Source organism: Hemitrygon akajei, chromosome 10, assembly GCF_048418815.1.
Source record: "Hemitrygon akajei chromosome 10, sHemAka1.3, whole genome shotgun sequence".
Classification (NCBI taxonomy): Eukaryota; Metazoa; Chordata; class Chondrichthyes; order Myliobatiformes; family Dasyatidae; genus Hemitrygon; species Hemitrygon akajei.
Window position 1 is genome coordinate 125,935,324 of NC_133133.1, and position 19,713 is coordinate 125,955,036.

A 19,713-nucleotide genomic window follows, 5' to 3' on the forward strand; every position below is an offset into this window, starting at 1 on the left:
TTTATTAATTTTGGACTCACTAACTTTGTCTGCAGTGACAATGAACTGAAGTCTTTTGCCCTTGTCAATATCACAACCTCGTCTGAGGGTTGTTCAAGGAATCACATGGCCCTTTGGCCTACTGAATCCTTGCCAATCATCAAGTATCCATTTCCATCAATCCTATTTTATTTTCCCCACATATCCACCAACTCCTCAGATTCAATCTACCAACTACACACTCAAGATCATTTACAGTGACCATTTAACCTGGCAAACTGGGATGTAGGAGGAAACTGAAGCTCTCCAAAGAAACCCATCCCATCATTGACAGAACATGCAAACTCCAAGCAACAGCACTACAGGTTTTATTTATTTAGCGATACAGCATGGAGTAGGTTCTTGCAACCCTTCAAGCCACACTGCTTCAGCGACCCCCAATGAACCCAAACCTCATCATGGGACAAATTACAATGACCAACTAACCTATCCAGTACATCTTTGTACTGTGGGAGGAAACCGGAACTCCTGGGGAAAACCTCACATTCCACAGGGAGGACACACAGGTTCTTTAAAGATGATGGTGGAATTGAACTCCAAACTCCAGAATGTACCGAGCCCCTAATAGCATCACACTAACTGCTATGCTACTGTGGCAGTTAGAGCGGCATGGTAACATTTTACAGCACCAGTGATCATAACATGGGGGTTCAATTCAAATTACTGTCTGTAAGGAGCTTATACATTCTTCCTATGATTGTATGGGTTTCTTCCCACATTCTGAAGACGTACGAGTTAGTTAGTACGTTGACATTTGGGGCTGTCCTCAGTACATCCTTGGACGGTGTTAGTCATTGACACATACAACAAAACTCACTGCACGTTTCAATGTACATAGACAAATAAGCTATTCTTCATCTTTAGGATGAAACTGTATCTGTGGAGCTGAGGCAGAAGGTCTGCAACTTGTTTATTTATTCTACCATTTCCTTATAATTTCTCCTGCCTTTGTCTATCAAGGGTCCCAACATTTGCTTTCACTAGACATTTCCATTTTATGCACCTATAATAACTATTAGTCTGTTTTTCAGTTTCTGACCAATCTACACTCATGCTCTGACTTCATCTTTTTGCAGCAAATTTGATTTGCCCAGTCTAAATGGGTACTAGAGAGTCACATAATTACTATATTACTACCTTTCATTCACATTCCGATATGCCAGTCCATGGCCTCACTGCCATGATGAGGCAACTCTCAGGTTGGAGGACCAACATCTCATATTCCACCTGGGTAGACTCCAACCTGACAACACGAACATCTATTTCTCTAACTTCCAGTAAATTCTCCCCTTCCCGCTTCTCTCTTTTTCAATTCCTCACTTTTGATCCTCTTTTACTCCATCTTTCCCTTACCTGCCCATCACCTTCCTCTGGAATCCCTCCTCCTCCCCTTTTTCCCATGGCTTACTCATCTCCTATCAGATTCCTCCTTTAGCCCTTTACTTCTTCCACCCATCACCTCCCAGTTTCTCACTTCGCCCCCCTCCTCCACCCACCTACCTTCCTCCTCACGTGGATTCACCCATCATCTTTCACCTTCCCCTCCCTCCACCTTCTTATTGTGGCTTCTTCTCTCTTCCTTTCCAGTCCTGATTGAGAGTCAGCCTAAAACACTGACTGCTCATTCCCTTCCATAGATTTATTTGTGCTGCCTGGTGCGCTGAGCTCTGTCAGCATTTTGTGCATATCACTATATTACCAGTGTTACACACATCGATTTCCTCATTTATGCAGCACTCAATATCTTAATTACTATCTAGTGGCCCATATGCAACAACCACCAGTGTTTTCTTTGCTATTTCTTAATTCAATCTAAACTGGTTCCAATTCTACATAATTTATTGCTGCCAAGATTATTTTTTTCACGACTGCACGGTTCTTCCCATGACTGTGCGGATTTCCTCCAAATCCAAAGGTGTACTGTTTGGTAGGTTAATTACTCATTATCCCATGATTAGGCAATGGTTAAATCGGGGGATTGCCGAGTGGTGAGACTCGAGGGGCTGGAAGGGCCTATGTATCTCAATAAATAATCATTATTTCCTTTTTGTCTACTCTTCCCAAATATTAAATACCGTGCTGTTATACCCATCTTCCAGCTTTGGTTATCCTACAGCGATATTTCCAGGAAGGCAATGATATCATATCAGCATGCACACCCTGGTGACTTTAACTTATCTGCCGCTTGCAAAAGCTGCAGTGATACAAATAAAGCATCGTTAATTTGCCATTTTCTGTAGTGACCCTCTACCTACCATTGGTCCACTTCACTTTTGCTGTTCCTTTAATTCATTTACACTGTTTTTATCCCTTCGCATTTTGTTTACCTTGTTCCAGGATTCCCTTTGAGGTTCCATCCCCTGACCAAGCTGGTTTAAATCCTCCCCCAGCAGTAATGGTAAAGCCTTCTATCAGGATATTGGCCCTGTCCCTGCCAGAGATGCAATATGCCAATTTATACAGGTCCCACATGACTCAAATACACTCATCAGTGCTGTCTTTCATTGATTCTATTATGGTAATTGGATTTACTGAGTATGCCCACAAGAAAATGAATCTCAGGGTTGTATGTGGTGACACACATGTACTTTGATAATAAATTTACTTTGAACTTTGAGAATTGGTTCAAATATCTCAGTAATCTAAAGTCCTTTCTCCTAAATCACCAGTCTAGCCGTACACCCATCTGTTTTAACTTACTGTTTCCCTTGATGGCAGTGAAGCAATATCCTATAAGCACATTTGAGGTCCAGTTCTTTAATCTTTCCTAGCTCCGTGATCTCTGCCTGCAGAAATGCATCACTTTCTAGGTTTATGTCATTGGTACTGATTGAACTACAAATCTCTAACTGTTCACTATGCTCTTTAAGGACAATCTAAAACTGTTTAGTGATATACTTGTCCATGGCACCAATGGAGCAACACACCCACCTGTCTGTCCCTCTACCGAATCCCTGATCAGCATTGCTCATTTATTCTTTTCCCTCCCTTCCCATGCAGCAAAATCACTTGTCTAGCCATTCTCCTACCACTATCTGCACTTCACCACAACAGTATCCAAAAGGACACTGGGGAGTGGAATTCGATCAGAGAACTCACATTTGAACCAAGTATGATGAAAGGTCACCAAATCAGAATAGAAATTCTCTCTCTCCTAGCATTCTTGCTATTCACAGTATGTTGTGTTTTATCTCCAATGGAATTGGCTGGTAAATATTCAGAAGATCCTTGTTTAATATTTCCAATACTTGTGTCCCTTTGCCATATCCAAAATCTAATTCAAGTAATTACTTGCTCTGTGCAACATTGTACTACCAAGCATCATGTTCTCAATGGAGCAAGTGTGTTCATTAAATATTGCCATTTGTTAAAACTTCCATTACATGGCCCAATTAATAGCTCCTCTTAATTTCAAGCTACTTACCTGCTGCGCTGCTTTCTGCTGACAAGTAATTGGGCGATAGAAGCACAAGTTTCTGCTTCTTTGACAGCAGCCCGTAGCTGTCGCAGCAGGTCATTCTCAGGGAATTTCTTCTCTTCTGCTTCTTCTAGCCGAGCTTTCAGTTCAGAAAGATCTGGTCAGGAGCAAGATTACAGGTTAGGACTTCAACTCCACAGAAAATGCCAGTCACCAACTGTTGGTAAAACCACAAGTGCCTTGGTTATGCTTGAGGCAGTCAGACATCTTCCATAATGATATTCAGAACTGTGATGGAATTCCCAAGTCTCACAAGCATACTTAACCAATTTCTAAATTGTAACAATATAAACCTCATTTATACACAAGCAACCCATGAATTATTGGCTCGGGGAGGGGGAAGGTTGATTGTACTCCAGGTAGAAGGGTTATATTATAATATTCTGTAATGAGAGTGCATCACCTGCGCACATCTCAAGAGAGTTGAAAAAAAATTGTGCTGAATTGTTTACTTTTTTCTCCTTCAAAATAAATTCTGAAAATGAATTTTCATTTCTATCTCAAGTAGTGATTTGTAACCTGAATGACTAACACAGATATCACCTATAGTTACATTCAACTCTACCATGTTGCCTTAAACATTTCTATCTCATGGAATTAGGAAACAAGATTGTATTGCAATAAATGAGGCACAATCAGCTGCACTTCATGGATCTCAACATTAATAGCATTCAGATAGGATAAGCACAAGCAGGCTTTTTCCACTGAGGTTGGGGGAGGCAAGTAGAGGTCATGGGTTAAGGCAGGGGTGGGCAAACTTTTTGACTTGTGGGCCACAAAGGGTTCTAAAATTTGACAGGGGGGCCAGACCAGGAGCAGATGGACGGAGTGTTTTGGTAATACACCTCATAAGAGAAAATAAAATATCATGGGATATGTAGAAAACATGTGCTTTAATTTCAATTGAAAATGAACAAATGCATTACAACAAAATATCTGTCTTTGAAGTCCCATGGTATTTAGCTATTTATTGAAATGACTTTTAAAACACTGAAAATTAAATGAATAAAATACAGCTTTTTTTTAAAATAGTAACAGTTATTATTTTAAAGCACTGAAAATTCTGTTATCCTTCAAGATATTATCATCATCACTCTCCTCCTGACTGTCTTTATTTCAAAAACGGTAGGAGATGCAGGTCTACTTGTCCTGCTCCTTCTTATTCAATTGTCCCCTGTGCCAAAACTCAACAACGACCAGCACAAGGACAGAACAGTGACAGCGCGCCAGTATGCGGAGCGCGTTATTTGATCTGGAGCGCATTTTTTATTTTGAGAACGTACGTGCACCTGCGCACTACTCATGTCCATCACTTAACAGAAATGACATGTAACATGTAAGGCTTATTGAAAAAAATATTTTCAAATGCATTTTTTACATAACACAACGAAGAAACTTATTTTTAATTTCAGTGGGAACAGTGTTGTTGGTCTCCCTTTTTAGCCAGCGCATCAAAGTCTGGATTTAGTTTCGTTGTGGCGATTCTCAAGATGGATCTGAGGTGTTGGTCAGTTAACTTGGATCTGTGGCTGGCTTTGTTGATGTTCATGACGCTGAATGCCTGTTCACACAAATAGGTCGAGCCGAACAACGCCAGCATCTTCAGTGCCATCCTCCGGAGGTTTGGAAACACCTCTTTACCAAGTGAAGCATAAAAGTCATTCAGTTTAAGAGAGTTGAACTTCTCTTTTAAGACGGGGTCAGACTGAAGGTCGATCAGTTCCAGCTGTAGCTCCTCTGGTGCTGTTTCAGGATCTTGTGACGGGGACAGGCCACCAACTGAAGTGACTTGTCAATTTTTTCAAAATCAGAAAAGCGACGGCAGAATTCTCTGTGCAGCGCATCCAGTGACTCGCTGTATTTTTTCATATTTGCGCCGGCCTCTTCCAGCGTGGCTAGTGTGGGAAAATGAGTGAATAACTTATTCAAAATTTGCCTGGAGAAAAAAGCCAGCTTGGATTTAAAGGCTTTCACGTTTGTGTACATGTCATGCACAAACTGATCCTTCCCCTGTAGCTTCACGTTCAGTTCATTCATGTGTGAAAATATATCTACAGCAAACACAAAGTCACAAAGCCAGCTCTTGTTGCTCAGCTCAGGAAATTCGCCGGCCTTCCTCAGTAACTCCAAAAATGCACCGATCTCCTCTTTGAGCTCCCATACTCGTTGAAACACTTTGCCCAAACTTAACCAGCAGACACGGGAGTGATAAAGTAGGTCCTGGTGATCCGCATCAGTTTCCTCCAGGAACGTGATGAACTGACGGTGCTGAAGTCCCCTTGCACGTATAAAGTTGACAAGTTTTACGACAGGATTCACAATATGATTCAGCTGTAATACCGATTTACATAGAGATTCCTGGTGGATGATGCAGTGAAGGAAAATAACATCCTGGTCAGGATTTTCATCTTGCACTTTATTCTGTATTCTCCTCAGCAGGCCGACATTTTTCCCTGTCAAATTAGGAGATCCATCTGTGGTGACGTTGATAAGTTTACTCCAAGGGAGCTTCATATTTTCGATGACAGCAGACACCCGGTCATACAAGTCCTCTCCCCGTGTTTTTCCTTTCAGAGACTCCATTGTCAAAAACTCCTCCGTTATTTCAAAAGTATTGTTAATTCCTCGGATAAAAATGAGGAGCTGAGCAGTGTCTTTTACATCGTTGCTTTCATCCAGTGCTAATGAATATAACGTGAACGACTCTGCCTTTTTATTTAAGTCGCTGGTTATATCTTCATCTATCAGTTCCACACGGCGAGTCACTGTCCTGCGTGATAAACTGATTTTTTCAAATTTGTCTTTGCTCTCCGGACACAATACACCTGCTGTCTCCACCATACATTCTTTTAAAAACTCACCTTCAGACAGAGGCTTGCTGGCCTTTGCTAATTTGAATGACAGCATAAAACTCGCCTTGGTACTTGACTCATAAATGGCAGTTTGACGGTGAAAAAAATTTTGTTGAGCCTGTAAATTAGCTGCCAACCTCTGAGCATTAGCTTCCCGTTCTTTCGTTGACTGGTTGCTAGCATAGTTGGCATGTTTTGTGGCAAAGTGACGGCTGATATTATATTCTTTAAAAACCGCCACAGTCTCTTGGCATATCAGGCATACAGCAGTTGATCAGTGTTCGGTAAAAAGATATTTAGTTGTCCACTCCTTATTAAACACCCGACATTCTCTATCCACTTTTCTTTTCTTAGCTCCACTCATCTTTACAGAAGGGGTGAAAGGTCAAGGAGTAAAGCGCAAATGTGGAATAATACGCTGCACCTCAACAAAGGTCAATGTATATAGAGTGCGTCATCTATTGGGAAAACGCCAGAATTGCGGGGAAAAAACTTTAACAAGGTTTATTAATATAATTTCATCAAGTTCTGCGGGCCGGATTAAAAAGCTTAACAGGCCGCATATGGCCCCCGGGCCGTAGTTTGCCCATGCCTGGGTTAAGGTGAAAGGTGAACGTTTAAGGAGAAAATGAGGTTAAAGCTGCCAACGCAAGTGGTGATGTGGGGTCGATTTCAACAAGAGAAATTTGTATAGGTACATGGATGTGAGGTATATGGAGGGCTATGGTCTGGGTGGAACTAGGTAGATTAATGGTTCAGCACAGACTAGATAGGCTGAAGAGCCTGCTTTTGTCCAATTGTATTCTATGACCACATCAGTGGCATTTACAGTCTGTTTGCCCTTGGGTCAGTGGTATTTGCCAAATCTGATGCAAAAATCTGAGGAGAACGTTCGCAACTTTTTCAAGATACTGGCATTAGCAGTTCACAGTCCTCATTAAAATTGCTTACACAATTTTTAAAGGTCTTAATGCTTTTCATAACAAAGAAATCCAGAATAATAATACAAAATAATACAATCAATAGTTAATAATGAGACAACAGAAGAGATTTACCACAATGATGGTGTTTGGGGGGGGGGGGGGGAAGAACCTGTTAAGGGGAGAAATGACTGCTCCCTTCAGATAATTCTACAGTTTCCTAACAAACACTGCTGAGATAATGGCAAACAGACTGTAAATACCAATAACTTCCAAATATTGTAAATGCTCCCCTACCCATGAAGATACACTCATTGGATTGTCACTGACTGCATCATTCTACTTTCTCCCTCTATATATTACTATAAAGACTGAGCAATATTCCATGAGCTATTTATAACCAAGCCCCAGCCCCAGCAATAACACACTATAAAAACAAGGTTCCCAAGTTCATTAGTTGTATTCCATTCTTACAATAGCACAGAGTAAAGCAGCACAGAATTCCATTCTGTTAACTACACTGCAAGTCCAATTTCTCATGGATCCTTGCTCATCATAGAGATGTACGGGATTTGTAGGAGTCAAGTCATTATTAATGTGACTCAAGTTGCATAAAGATATGACATCAACTGATATCAGTGGGAGTAATTAGTTTTCTGGACTTTAATGATTTCCCTTCTCAGGAAAATGTGACGATGCTTTTTAAGTACATGGATTTCATTGATAATTGTTTTTAAAGCTGATTATGCACACGGGAGGAAAACTTCATAGAAGCATCTTATCCTTTACAATGCCTCAGTAAAATGTCCATTAGGTACATGCTGGTCCCCTTCGTGGATCTTGTAAGATGAGCCCAGGCATTTAACAGCAAAACTCTTTGATGTTAACAAATTCTGTGTAATCAAACAGACTATTTCATCTCATTGTACCATCTTCCATGGGGTTGCTGTTCAGAGGTATGGTCAGTATAAATTTCCCTAGCAGTTTATGTGCTGGCTTTCTCAATCCTTGTTGATTTTAACATATTTGAAGCATTCCTAACCCAATGGCACATTCCAACTGGTCCAGTTACTACCATGTAACTGCCATCAAGCATTCCATAATCATCAGAAGATGCTTCAATAAATATCCTTCCTCATCAAGGATAACAGCATTTACCTTGAAAATTTATTAATTTTGATCACTTTTAGACTGTCATAGATTTTTAATTGCCAGTTTTTTTTGCTAAAGGCTATCCATATTTGAGAAAGCCTTGTTGGTCAAATTTCATAAGTTTGAATTTCACCAGAAAAATGCAGCATAACAACTCGTCAAGGGACAGTATCTGTGTGGAGGTGGGAAAGGTGGCAAAATGAAGGAAAAAACTAGTTAAAAATACACACCTTTCTTGTGATTAAGTTCCGCTTCCAAGGCTTCTCTCACTTTACTCACCCAGGTGTCATACGACTGGGCTCGCTCTTTCACACCATAAAGCATAGAAGGTAGCTCATCCAGTGTATAACGATACCTAGTTTTGATGAGAGGTAAAACCTTCAGCATCAGTAACTGTCTATAAATTCTCACTCAGCTTTATTCCTGAAATTTATTATCTCACATATTTTGACCTTAAACTTCTTCTATCAGTTATCATGCCAGTACATGTGAAATATCTTTGTCTTTAAGACTTGTACCCCACCCTATTTTCACCAAACCTCCTTTAATATGCAGGCTGGTAGCATAGTGGCATCAGCACCGGACTTCGGAGCGAAGGCTCCCGAGTTCAAATCCAGCCGGCTCTTTTGCACGCTTTCCATCCGTGCTGGGTTGAGCGTCAAGCTAGCAACTTGGCCTCATAAAAACAAGAAAGCCTGCTAAAAAAACGCTGTCATGATGGTGTCCCGATGACTCTACTCGGAGTTAAGGGCTTTCTTCTTCTTCTTTTAATGTAATCAAAAAATATTCCTACAACCTAAACTCAACTTACGTATTTAAATCCAAAAACAACGTGAACAAAATATGCAGATTCCACCAACTCCAACACTCAATTCCTAGAAACCAATTCACTGATCTTGCTGACATTGAGTGCAAGGCTGTTGTTGCAACACCACTCAACCAGCCAATCTATTGCACTCTGATAAGCCTCTTATTATTTGAGATTCTACCAACGATTGGCAAATTTGTTGTTGACCTTTAAACTGTGCTCACTCACACAGATGTGAGTGTAGACAGAGTAGAGCAGTGGGCTAAATCATTCAAGGTGTGCATGTGTAATTAACTAGCAAGGAGGGGATACCACTATTTATACACACTGATTGACAAGTATGATTTTAGAACTGGGAACAGCTGGCTACATATCCAAATTATCTGTATCAAGGGATGAATGCTTACAGTAAAACCTACCTCCCTCCAATGAACTGTCTGCATTTAGCTCTAGAGATTTATTTGTTGTGCACAAAGCCAACAAGATGCCATCCATACAACAGGACAGAAAAATTACACCTTCAGTGAGGACTCCTGAACTGCATCTATGATTAGCCTTTCATCTTTAGGGCAAAAGCTAGTTTAAGATTGTGAATAAACTAAAATGTTTACACAGCAATAAAACTTCTTTCTTTTGAGATTATTTTGTAACCATCACAGCCAAGACAATTGGGAACTTCAAGCTTTAAGTAAAGTTTCCTGAAGCTACTAATTATTGTGTTCTATGACCCTTGGGAGTCTTTTTAATTCAGGTAAAAACATTTTTTCTAAAATTGATCTATCTGCAAACTACAAATTTTTTCCTAATCAATAAATATATTACTGTACCATAATCCAATATTGGTTTTGTGCCACTTACTTATACAAACTTACGCCCACTAAAGATTCTTCATAATTAAAGTGCATATAACTTGCAAGAGGAAATTTTCTGAAAAAAGTCAGTAGTTGATATAATGTGCCAAAAGCTTTCTTGGTATATATATTAGTTATGTTAAAATTATCCATCTTACCTGAGACAGCGCTTTTTCATTGGGCAGTTGCAAAGATCTTTAACATGATAAAGGCACACGAGCCTACTGGGGTCACAGACGCACGTAACAGCAGACAGGAAACAGGTTGTCTTACACGTCTCGCACTGCCGTTCATCATCAGGCAACAACTCAAATGCCTCTTGTTCAGAATCAACCACACCCTGCAAATATACAAAAACATTTATTAAATGTTGCAGCTCTAATCACAAAAAAGTGAGAATAAGATCACAAATTTTTTGGGAGCATGATAATCAAATCTTTGTGAATGGCACACATAAAAACATTAAATACTAACTATGACAGCAATGGAATTCAATTATCCACAGGTGAAAGTCATTTGGCACATTACACCCTTTGAATAAGGTTCCCAGTCAGTCTCATTATCCCACTCTTGTCCACATAGCCCTGCAGTTTTCTACCTTCACAGGTTTTTAATCAAATTTCCTTGCAAAACCATCAACAAGTTTCCACAACTCTTTCAAGCAATATATTTCAGAGATTACTATACAAGACACAAATTCCCTTCAACACTTCAATTTTTTTGTCAGTTGCCAAAAGCTCCTTAATATAACTTATTTCTAATATCCTATTAAACTCCTAATTTTCATTTTAAGGGACAAGATTGCCAGCTTCTAATCTCTCGGTAACTTTAGCCCTGGGGTCATTCTTGACATGCCTTGTCATCTGAATTAGACAAAATACTCCAATGAAACAAATGAATTTTGAAATTTCAGCAAAACTTTCTTGTTTTCCACACACTACACATTTATTACATCAAGCCAAGAATCAGTTCGAGTTTCTTTAGTGTCAAGGTTGTCTAGTGCCTTCATGAACTTGTGCACATTCCTCAGATCTCCGACGTTACACTTCCTTAAAATACACCATTTATAATACCATCATTTATTTCAAAAAGTTCATTCCACACTGTATTAATGTACCACCTTGATGTACATGTGTATGGAATGCTCACTGGATAGCATGCAAACAAAAGCTTTTCATCGTATATCGATGAAAGTGCCAATAATAAACTAATTTAGTCCGAATATTCTTGCTCTCTTACCAGTTTTGATTTATATACTACTTATTTTTAAAGTATAATTGCCACCTTTAGAAGCACATTCACGTGGTTTGATTACTTACAGCTGAGTTCAAATAAAAGATCATTGATCTCAAACTATTAAATATTTCCCTGTCCACAAACACCTGACACACAGTGTCTCCAGCATTCCCATTTTCATTTAATATATTATTAATGGCAAGACTCCTGGCAGTGTGGAGGATCCAAGAGATCTTGGGATCCGTGTCCATAGGACACTCAAAGCTGCTGTGCAGGTTGACAGTGTTGTTAAGAAGGCCTATGGTGCATTGGCATACATCAACCTTGGGATTCAGTTAAAGAGCGGTGAGGTAATGTTACAGCTATAAGAGACCTTAGTTAGGCCCCACTTGGAGTACTGTGCAGCTCTGGTCACCTCAGTACAGGAAGGATGTGGATATTATACAGAGAGTTCACAGGAGATTTACAAGGATGTTGCCTGGATTGGAGGGCATATCTTACGAGAATAGGTTGAGTGAACTTGGCCTTTTCTTCTTGGAGCGACGGAGGATAAGAGGTGACATTATAGAGGTGTATAAGATTGATGAGGAGCATTCATCTTGTGGATAGTCAGAGGCTTTTTCCCAGGGCTGAAATGGCTAATACGAGGGGGCATAGTTTTAAGGTGCTTGGAAATAGGTACCAAGGGGATGTCAGGAATAAAATTTTTCACACAGAGAGTGGTGGGTGAGAGGAATGCACTGCCAGCAGTGGTGGAGGAAGCAGATACATCTTTTAAGAGCCTCTTAAGATGGTACATGTAACTTAAAAAGATAGAGGGCTAAGTGCTAGGGAAATTCTAGGCAGTTTCTAGAGTCGGTTACATGGTCGGCACAACACTGTGGGCCGATGGGCCTGTGATGTGCTGTAGATTTCTAAGTTCTATTTCCCATTTCCAGTGTCTACAATCTTTATTTCACTTAATACTTCACTATACTTAAATTCACCTCCCACAGGTTTAACTATTTTGTCCGTATATCAATATCCTCTTGCAGCCCAATCCTACACTTGGTACAGTTCACCAGATTTTTGAATCACCTGGAATTTTGGAACTTTTTTTCCCTGTACAGCTGGGTACAAGTCACATTATAAAAGCAGTTATCTCAATTCCAATCCCTGAGAAGAACCATCAATTACCATCCTCCAGTCTGAAAAACAGAAAATTAGAACTGACTGCAAACCAAGTTCTAACCCATACCACTAATGGCCTATTTATCCTAGGAGCTTCAATTTTCCTCACCAATAAAATGCATTGTGAAATGCATTCCCTTTGTTAACCTCACAAGTTACATTACCCAAAATGTTCTATCAGCTTTGATAAATGCTATTTGAGTTTAATAAATCTATTACATTCTTTTTCATCAATCCAAATTTTCCCTAACATTACTTCAAATCTTACCCAAGAGTTGATGAGAAAGTAATTGGTCTATCCTGATCTATCTTTGTAATCTATTGAAACAGGATGTGTAGTCTCTGTTTTCACTCTTCTGGCAAAAACTACCCCTCACCCTGTGCCACCCCCACCTCAAATTTGGTATAAAAAGTTACGCAAATCATAAAAGCTGAAATTGCTGGAAACTCAGCAGATCAAGCACAGCTGTGGAGGGAGAAATGGAATTCAACAGAACCAAGGAATGTGAGAAACAAGGTTACTTTAAATTTCAAAGGTAGTAGTAATAGGATGGATACAAAGAAAGGACGAATGATTGCCACGGTGCCAGCTAGAAAGGGTGGTTAAGGCTTGTTAATTGCACATCATCTGTCTGGAGGGGATTTAAATTTAAGAGATAAAGGGGAACAGAATAAAGTAAGAAAAGGCAGGATCGAATTTATCACTCTCCCTTGGACTCTACATTTTGCTTTCCATATGGACCTTGACAAAGGCTTTACTGAAATCCATGCAGTTAACATCAAATGCATTGCACTCAGTGACCCCATGAAGAAAATTCAACTGATTTAATTAGAGATGACACTAAAATAAATCCAACATGCTAGCCTTATCAATAAATTTTCTAAATAAAGATATACACTATCCACAGAATTGATTCTCATAATTTTTACATCCCTGACACTAAATTAACTGGCCTGCGATTAAGTAGTTTAACACTTCTTCCACTTAAAAACAGCAGGATAATGTCATCAGTCTTCCAGTTCCACTCCTACAGAAGGACTGATAAAAATGATTAAATGAGGCTCTCCATTTCCTGCCTCTTTTTTTTTTAAAAAAACAGCCCTGCATATACATTATCAGGTCCTGTTGATTTATACATTTTCAAAGCATTTAACCCTTTTAATAATCTCTTACTATTTATATCTCATCAAGTCAAACACAACCATTAACAGATACAGTACGAAATGTTAAGAACTCTACCCAAATTTTCTGTCTCAGCTAACTTCTAGGTCTTGCTAGGTACCTCAGTTACCTCTTGCTCATTATAGACTTCTGATTTTGATTTTACTTGCCTGCATTTTACATAACCTTTTCTGCTTTCCAACTGCTTTTAATTTTGCTTTTAAATTTTTGATATTCTCCTTACCTTTCAGGAGCATTAAGTTTTCAGTATTTGAAATCCTGTCTCACTAATTTAATTATATTTTTTGAGATGGTAATATGGAAGATTGATGAAGGCAGGGCAGGAAAGGTTTTTCTCCATTGGCACAGCACAGTAGAACAACGGCCGTAGAATTGACTTCAACAGCGCAAACCACTGTACTACTCCAATGGCTTTTGAGATCACCTGGTGAAGGAAGCCATTAAAATTAAACTGGAGAAAAAAAACAAAGGCCTCGCTCTCAGTAAGAACTAGAATTTGATTGCAAACAAGGTGGGACATGGATACCTGATTGGGTGAGGACTAACCAGTCAGGAGGGATGGGCAACGGGGATATATATACCACTGGACTAGATATGCCTAGGCATTAGCCCTGATGAAGATAGCAAAGTTTGTTATTGAAATATTGGTTAAAATTGATATTAGCACTTGGCAGGAAGCCCAAGAAGAGTTTATTCATCATATATGCCTGGAAAGCACTGGATCCATTTGGGAATTATTTAGATAGGAAAGATTTAGAGGCCAAAGATCTGTTGCATGCAAATAGTATAGATAGCATCATAATCAGCATAGACAAGCTAGACCAAAAGACCATTTCAGTGCTCTGCTAGTCCAGAATTCTTAATTACCCTTGAGAAACTGGTAATGAGCTATAGTTGCAAGAAAAAGTTAGAAAACCCTTTGCAATTACCTAGTTTTCTGCATTAATTACTCATAAAATGTGGTCTGATCTTCATCCAAGTCACAATAAGACAAACACAATCTGCCTAAACTAATCACACACAAACAATTTTTAATTCTTGTCATTAATGAGTACACCATTACTGGGCTTTGAACAGTCTGGGTTCAAAGTAGTACTGGAACCTCTGGGGTAATGCCTTCTACAAGAGTTATTTGGAGTCAGGTGTTCCAATCAATAAGATGAGATTGGAGGGGTGGGTTGTGGAGGTGCCCTGCCCTATAAAAAGACACATGAAGTCAGGTTACTGACAGAGCCTGCTTTTCTCAAGATCGATCTGTTTATGTGCTCCATGCCTTGATCAAAACAACTTTCAGAGGACCTGAAAAGAAGAAACGTAGAGATTCATCAAACTGGAGAAAGCTACAAGAGCATTTCTAAAGACCCGAGTGTTCATCAGTCCACAGCAAGAGAAACTGTCTACAAATGAAGGAAATTCAATACTGTTGCTACTCTCCCTAGGAGTGGGTGTCAGCAAAGATCACACCAAGAGCACAACATGCAATGCTGAAGGAGCTGGGGGAAAAAACAAGGGCAACAGCAGATCTGCAGAAATCTCTCAAACTTGCTAAAGTTTCTGATCATGTGTCCACTATAAGAAAAACACTGAACAAGAATGGTATTCATGGAACTACACCAGAGGAAACCACTGCCGGCCAAAAAGAAAATACTGCTGCATGTCTCCTGTTTTCAAAAGATCACCTGGATGTTCTACAATGTTTCTGGGACAATGTTATGTGGATAGATAAGACAAAAGTTGAACTTTCTGGCAGAAATCCACATCACTTTATTTGGAGGGAAAGGGACACTACACACCAACACCAAAAACTAACTGAAGCATGGTGGAAGGAGCATCATGATCAGGGCTACTTTGCTGCCTCGGGGCTTACAAAGCTTGTAAATGTTGAGGGAACAATGAATTCAAAATTGTATCAAGACATTTTACAGCAGAATGTCACGTTAGTGGTCTGTCACCTGAGCTTAATAGAAGCTGGATGATGCAACACAACAATGATTCGAAACACATGAGTAAATCAACACATTGGTTTAAAAAGCAAAAAAGTATCCCAGAAATATTGTTTCAGTTCATCAGTTCTGTATGGAGAAATGGTCTAAAATTCCTCCTCGCTGTTGTGCAGCTCTGATCAGCAGCTACAGAAAACATTTGGTGCAAGTTTTTGCTGCTTAAGGAGATTCTACCAGTTATTTAGTACAAGGGTTCACACACTTTTTCCAGCCTGGGTTGTGAATGATTAAACAATTTGTTCAATAAAGACATGAAAAATACAACTGTTTGTGTATTATTAGTTTAGGCAGTTTGTGTTTGTCTATTATTTTGACTTTGAAGATCAGACCACACTTTATGAGTAATTTAATGTAGACAACTAGGTAATTGCAAAGGGGTCACAAACCTTTTCTTGCAACAATATATTTGTGAACCAATGTAACAATTATCCAAAGGAAATGAGGAGATATGAACAGAATTCAAAGCCAGACAAGGGAAGTCAATGTTTTATAAACCAACGATTATGGCTCGAAAGTGTGTATTATGTACAATTTAAACAGGATGTCAAGGCTTTTGACAAAAATGTTAATGATATCAAGGAAATGGTCCTGTGTGTGGGGACAGGGGGATATTTAGAAAGGCCTTCCTCTGAGCAGAAGCAGCTAAGTAGAGATTTATTAAGGCATTTGATGGCTTTGATTTGGATAAGTTGTTTCCATCTACATCACGACCAGAAGACAAAGATTTGACGTGAGCAAAAAGTGGAATGCTTGGATTACCATGATTGAAATGAATCCAAAGGAATACAAGTAAATAATTCAGGGGAAAAACCTCTAACGTTATGGGGAAAGATGGAGGCAGCAATTGGAGAAAAGTAAAACTAATTAGACACCATTTTCAAAGAGCCAGAACAAACACAATTGCCAAACAGGCCACCACTCAAGCTTTATTCTACAAATGCATGCATACCATTTGGAAGACAGTCTTCCTCAGTTGCCTCTCTTCCTCAATCATGGTCAGCATCTCTTTGTAGACAGCAGCAGCCAGCTCAACATCCAAACCCTCCGGATCAGCTGCCATCTTGCAGATCAACTCTTCATGTGAAAACACGCAGTAACGGTGCAGGCGCCGATAATGGCTGACACATTGCCGACCCATGGGGAGCTAAAAATCAATTAAACTGAGGAATAAATTCCAGGAAGTGATAGTCCACCAATCAATAATGTGCTCCGGGTTCTACTATTTATGACTTCAAAGACAGCACCATTTACAGGCATAAGATTGCATCCCTTACAATACAGCAAAGCAACCTTCTCAGAAGATGCCCAGTTCCGAAACACAATTCAGAAATGTCATTAGACCACAGACCATTTATGGAGGAGTGATAATTAGGGATAATGGAACAAATTCACTGATTCTAGAAATGTGTACTACATCCTTCAGGTAAAGCGCGCAGCACCTCTTCCATTCCTTTACTGATGCACCTCACTTTCAGCATGATTCAGCTGGAGATTTCCATTACCCAAGGCAGTGACAGGAATGGTCAAGAGTTAAAGGGCAGGTGCTCTTTGGACAATGAGGTGTTAGAGTATATTGTTATACTCATGTTTGTTTAGGGTCAGATGAACTGGGATTGGGGTTGGTATTGTGCAGTTATAGGGCAAACTACATTATGCTCTGAGTTATTATGGTAAGAGTGGATGGTGTGTGTTTTGATGATATTGTAAAGTGAACCAAAAGATTAAAGCATGTAATTAAGCTGGATGCTGCAGATGAAGTGACCCCTCAGTGAATTCCTTCCACAATCTAATCCAAACACATAGACGTTCTGCTGCCCAACCCGATCCTTCTCCAGCCTGGTGTCCTGAGCAGTATTCACTGGAAGCCCTGTTCTCAGCACTCCACCACAAGACTGGCTAAAGCACTTTGACAACTGGAGACTTTCCACTCCCTTGGACTCAAGGGCTGCCAAATCTTTCAGTATCTTTGACATTTAAAAGCACTGAGTAATACTTAGGTAAGTTCAAAGATAAAAACAACAAACATTTTTCACTTTTAATACTGTAAAACATACATTAACAGAAAATCAATCTAATACACAAACTAATTTAAATGTATAAAAGTAACCACTTAACTTTCCCTCAAGAACTCATTGTTTCCCATTCACCTGAAAGGCACTGTTGCACTAGCACCTAACTGCACCATTCACAGGCTCAGAGAGCAGCCTTTGCAGGTTAATGACTGGGAATGTTGCAGAAGAATGCGCGTGGAAGTTCTATTGCAGCAATAAAAACAATTACAGCAACATGGAATTTGCTGTTGCAACACTGGACATCAGACCGAACTTAGGTACACCTAACTACATATCATAATGTGCTGGCTGCTAGTGGGAGCTCAACCTGATTTCTGGTCCATTTGGGAACTCATCTGTGGAGAAAGAATGCCTGTAATCCAACATCCTCAGTTACGCCATCAGGCATCAATGGGCCTGGCAATTCACTCATTACTGCTGCCTGGTGACCCGGTTCAATGAGGAATGTAAAACAGCACATGAGAATAGTGGATTCACCAAATGAAAAGGCCCTGCAATACAGAGCTACGTACACAGACATCAAGACTACTTGCAATGGAGCTGAGCAATTTCACAATGTATCATGTCAGTCCCCTGCTAACCACCTAATAATAGCAGGTCCAAAACTAGAAATCCTGTAATGAACCATTCATTATTTCATTCTCCAACACATTTTCTGTCATCTGGATGAAAATGGCTCCAACAATGTTCAAGATAATAATCAGGAGCAAGAAGTCTGCTTTACTGCCATCCAAATAAAACCGTCCACTCCTTTCACTATGCTGGTGTGCGCAGCATCTACAAAGTACTCCACCTAAACCACTTGGACACTATCTTCGCAATCATAACCACAAATAGAAACAATGACAGCAGATGCCTTCGAAAAATCTGCAGGTTATCCTCCAAAATCACACATCATTGGGTTCTACATCCTGCAACTGTGAATTTCACAGAACTATGGCATCTTGGAAAATTCTACTCAACACACATCATTATTTCCACTACTACAAAATGTGGAAAATATCACACAAATATCTCAAATTCTAATTCACTGGAAGTTTTTAGTGGCAAAACATACCCAGTCTGCAGTACAGAAATTTACTGCTTCTGCAAAGTTGTATCCCTGGTTGAATCCACTGTGATAAGCTCTTGGGAAAGTAACCACAAATTCACCAGCACATTGATTTGTTCGGAACACCTGAGAATGAGGAAACAACAAAAAAGATTGAAGATGTAATCAAAACTTTGGTCTATTTTTGTCAACTAGAGATCAACAAAGTGAAGATCAATAAGTCACTGAGCACCGGCATGCAACAAATGATTAGAAAATGAAATGGTTTGCTGACCTTTATAATGAGAGGATTTGCGAATAGGAACAAAGATGTCTTAATGCAATTATGCAGAACCTTGATAAGTTTGCACTTTTGTGTTAACCGCTTTGGTTCCTTTCCAAATATAGATATACTTACCTGGGGAGGGGGGGGGGGGGGGGGAAGAGAGAGAGGCAGGGGCGAGAAGAGAGAAAGAGAGAGACAACAAAGAATCACCAGACCAGTTTAGGAAATACTGATCTGCTTTTAAAGAGGATAGCTTGTATTCTCAAAGAGAGAAAACGATCTCACTGTGACCTATGATATTCTGATTGGGCTCAACAGGGTCTGCAGAGAAGATGCTTTCCCTAGCTGAGCAAACCAGGTTACAGTCTCAGACAGAGGAGTAGGGCATTTAGAACTGATGCAAGGAGAATTTTCTTATTATAGAAAGGGATGAACCTTTGAAATTCTCTACCACAAAGGGTTCTGGAGTTTTGGCCTTTGAGTTTTCACAGAAAATTCTTGAAAATTAAGGGAACAGAGGGAAACCAGGAGGGTCAAAAGACCAGAAGTCTTTCTCCTGCTCTTATTTCTTATGTATTTATGTAACTGAGACCATCAATTCTACATAACTTGGTTACAAAAAATGATGCTACC

General features: G+C 39.6%; 1 protein-coding gene across 1 annotated transcript in view; it reads right to left on the reverse strand.

Moving 5' to 3' along the window:
• The window catches only part of kdm5a (lysine demethylase 5A), a 158,773-nt gene that overhangs the window by 54,097 nt on the left and 84,963 nt on the right, over positions 1–19,713 (reverse strand). The window contains exons 13-17 of the mRNA XM_073058897.1: positions 18,822–18,941; positions 16,642–16,836; positions 10,259–10,440; positions 8,672–8,796; positions 3,464–3,614 (exon numbers count right to left, since the gene is read on the reverse strand). Coding sequence (XP_072914998.1) covers positions 3,464–3,614; positions 8,672–8,796; positions 10,259–10,440; positions 16,642–16,836; positions 18,822–18,941 — 773 coding nt within the window. The remainder of the gene's footprint in view (positions 1–3,463; positions 3,615–8,671; positions 8,797–10,258; positions 10,441–16,641; positions 16,837–18,821; positions 18,942–19,713) is intronic.